Here is a 3,910-nt window from a genome sequence, read left to right on the forward strand (position 1 = left end):
GAACATAAGAGATTTGTCTTACATGCTTTGAACAATCACAATGACAGGAATTTGAGAGTGTAAGAATATGCATAACTAAAAAATGTGACCTTGACCGTAATCTACAAGAGAAGGTATAAAATTGTACATCTTTATATAACCTCTTTCAGCTTAATTTATATACTTCATGAAGTGTTTAGTTGTGAACTAATCTTCTTTTGTAAGAAATACTTATATCCAGTGAAAGAGAAGAAAACATATCACTACATAGACTCACTGAAAAAGCAAATATTGATGTGCCGCTTGGTTGACAAAGTCGGGATGAGTAGAAGAGCTGTGATGGAGGAGCAAGACCCTCGACGAATAGCAAGCCACCTTGTTCCGTTATCCCCCAGACCAAGCAGGGAATTGTACAGTGAACAAGATCTAGGTTTAAAAAATGACATTTCAACAGTATTTCTATGTGCTCTGATTAACATGAAACTAATGACAATGGTTTATTTACTAGTTTGAAACCATAACACATGAGGTCAGAATTGATGTTCAAACTAATTAGAATGTTCCCAGTGATATAATGTTTATGAAGAGAGTTTGTCAAAAACTCTTAAAAACAAGGTCACTTAGTCAAATCTTTGGAAATACTAGAAACAATTTATGTACCCCAACTGTTTATATGTAAATGTAAACTCCCAACTGGTTAAAGTGTGTATATTTTTTCTCTTCAGCCGATTTATTTGCACTTCTAAATGTGAACTCTTATGAAGTATAAATAAATGTTTTGATTATGTATAAAGTAATAAATATTGTGTATTGTACAATAGTCAACTTGTTGGCTCGAATTCGCTTGGCTCGAATTTCTTGTTGGCTCGATCTAGATGTAAAGTACCAATTTCTTTAAAGTAAAAGTAAACTATCCTGCTTGGCTCAAGTCATTGAGGCTTGAGGTATTTTCGCCGGTCCCTGAGAGTTCGAGCGAACAGGGTTTGACTGTTTATCAATGCACATTATATTGGTAACGGGTACATCAAATTTGAGTTTTAATTCAAGAAGAAGTGAACAAACTGAGACCTTTTACTTTTTTCAGTCATTTACCTCATCTTTTTTCGATGTTTATTGCAGAAATTTCTTAAATACTAAGGTAATGGGCTGTATAAAAAAAATTGATTCTGCCATTAGTCCATGTGATTGTTTCTAAACAAGGTTGACAAAGGTATAAGTCACATCTAAACATGAATATGTGAAATTTGCAAACAGACATATTACTTGAGCATCATTTGAATGAGCTTCTGTAGTAGAAAAGAAAATGGTAACAAAAACATATTAGAAAGCAGACAGTACAAATTTTATTAAGAAAACAAGTCATTGACAATAATATACAGAATAATTCATGGTCATGCTTTGTTTTAATAACATATTTGAACATTTTGAAATCTCAAGAAAACTGATCAGATCCAATAATTTTTGTAAACAAGACGCCAATGTGGCAACGCCGCATTTTTGACAAAAAAATAATGAATTTGTATGACCTTGGGATTCTTTGTCATAAGATTTGACCTTGTGATCTAGATATTGACCGGGGGTGACCCATATTGAAGAACTTTCAAGATATTATGCAGGCAAATATTCTGACCAAGTCTCATAAAGATTTGACAAAACTTGTTGAATTTATGACGCGGAAAGATTTTCCAAGGATTTAAAATAACAGCTTAGATATTATGCAGACAAATATTCTGACCAAGTCTCATAAAGATTTGACAAAACTTGTTGAATTTATGACGTGGATATTTCCCAAGGATTTGACCTAGTGACCTAGAATTTGACCCATGATGACCAATATAGAAAATAACAAGATATTATGCAGATAAATATTTTGACCAAGTTCCATCAAGATATGGAAAACAATGTTGAATTTATGACGTGGAAATATTTTTCCTAAGATTTGACCTGGTGACCTAGATTTTGACCCAGGATGACCCATATTAAAACATATGCAAGAAATAATGCAGACAATCATTCTGACCATGTTTCATCAAGATTGGATTAAAATTGTTGAATTTACAGTGAAATATTTGATGAAAATCCCGCTTAAAGACAAAATCTAAAAAAACAGTAATATCACAATCACACTATTTACCTAAATTCAGTTGTACATCGATCAGATCAACTGCAAAAAAAAATAAGTTTCTGAATACAATAAAGATGAAAACCGCTAAAGTAGGAAAATTGACATCCTGTTGATCCCTGTGATTCCACGCAAATGTGTGCCCTACTGCACCCTACTTGGCACAAATACGGTATATTGTCCATATGGATCCGGGAATGTTTCCCGGATCCTCCAAACACAGCATGAGGGAATGACTCTTCTATCCCCAGCCTCCAAATACCCGTGGGTCAACAGAATGAACTGCCTGTAGGCCTTGTGGCGGTTGGCTCTCCGCAGGTCCTCCTCCTCAATAAAAACGAGGATGTCTCGCCTCATAAGACGGGCAAGGGCCAGTACCCCCTCATTCAGGACAAGGAGATCAAAGTCCTGAAAGAGAAAAGGTATATCCTAAGTCAGTGGCATTAATCACAAATACTTAAGCTAAGATTTGAAATAAAAAATATCCAGGGACAAGTTATTATCAGCCATTCTTAACTCAGTACAACTTTTCAAGCAGTACTCAGACAGCAAAACTCAGTACTCACCTAAGCAATAGTACTTGTACTCTTACTTACTGAGTATACAGACAAGCTTTGCCAGCATTTAATACCTAACAACTGTTTAAACAAGAACACTGCCCATATTTTACACCTGCCCACAATTCAATATAGCAGTATTTAAAAATGTACAACATCATAAGTATAAATGAAGCTTAAACATGTTAATGAATTGTCTACCTTTTTAACAATTAGTTACACACATGTCTTAGAGCTATGTTGAATTTCAGTTTCATAAGATTCTTACAGCAGTATGAGAAAGACAAGCTTCCCGGCCGCAACAAATTCTTTCCCTCTGTGTGGGCATGTCCTGGCAGTTTCCGCACACACACCAGCTGGGAATTATATTCCCTTCCTCGGGCTGAGGCCCAGCACCTCCGGGTGGGTTGCCTCCAGGGGCTGGAGCTGCTAAAATAAGCAGCATGAGCCCTGGCTCCATCTCAATGGCCCTGGTAATTGCTGCCTGCATTTGTGGCTTGGTAAGCTTGCTCACCTGTTTCTGAAGATAATTTAATAAAATCACAATTAAAAGTTGAAACTGTAAAATAGCGATTGGCTGATAAGCAATATTGCTCAGCTTTTTTTACATTTATTCCAAAATAATGCTAACATGTTCATATTTCAATCACAAATATGGAAAATACTTGAAAATAATAAACACCAAACAAATGCATTCTGTTGAACAGCAAGAAGGTTGTTCCACAAGTCTGTACTGTAATGAATAATTATTATAAATTAAAATAACATACCTTCATCCCTTCTTTTTGCTTCGCCAAAACTTCCTCGCTGTTGTTCCCTAGAGCCGGTGTTTTGGACCTGCGAGTTCTAGTGGCTTGCCTTTTACCTTTGTAGGTAGCTCTTCCAGCACTGGTGCCTTTGCCACGCCTAGCAACAGTACCTGGTTATAAACATGAATATTGTATAATTAACTTATTAGCTTATTGATATAATAATTGACATATGTAATAAAAGGGAACATTATAAGTATAACCAAGGTGCTGTCATGCCATAAACACCTTCTTAAAATCTCTTATCAACTCGAGTTAAATGTCTTGTAAAAGGGTGCACTTCTTTAGTTGCAATGGCAATTTTCCTGAGGCACGGATTGACTGTTTGAATTTTTATAACGTATATGTCCCCAAATAAGAAAATTGCTGAATACTTTGATTCTTATCTCAAGGTTATGCACCAGTCAATTGTAACCACGCCCCCCCCTTCCCAGGTCCGGGGA

The 3,910-nt window shown here is 35.8% G+C and overlaps 1 protein-coding gene across 1 annotated transcript; it reads right to left on the bottom strand.

The window, feature by feature from the left end:
- Positions 1-2,245: 2,245 nt before the first annotated feature.
- LOC128224422 (P2X purinoceptor 7-like) lies at positions 2,246-3,016 on the bottom strand. Its single transcript, XM_052934255.1, has 2 exons — positions 2,927-3,016; positions 2,246-2,509 (listed from the first exon to the last, which is right to left on the bottom strand). The coding sequence occupies exons 1-2, from the start codon at positions 2,984-2,986 to the stop codon at positions 2,246-2,248; spliced, it is 324 nt and encodes a 107-aa protein (XP_052790215.1). The 5' UTR covers positions 2,987-3,016.
- Positions 3,017-3,910: the final 894 nt, after the last annotated feature.

Source organism: Mya arenaria, chromosome 17 (genome assembly GCF_026914265.1).
Source record: "Mya arenaria isolate MELC-2E11 chromosome 17, ASM2691426v1".
NCBI classification, from domain to species: domain Eukaryota; kingdom Metazoa; phylum Mollusca; class Bivalvia; order Myida; family Myidae; genus Mya; species Mya arenaria.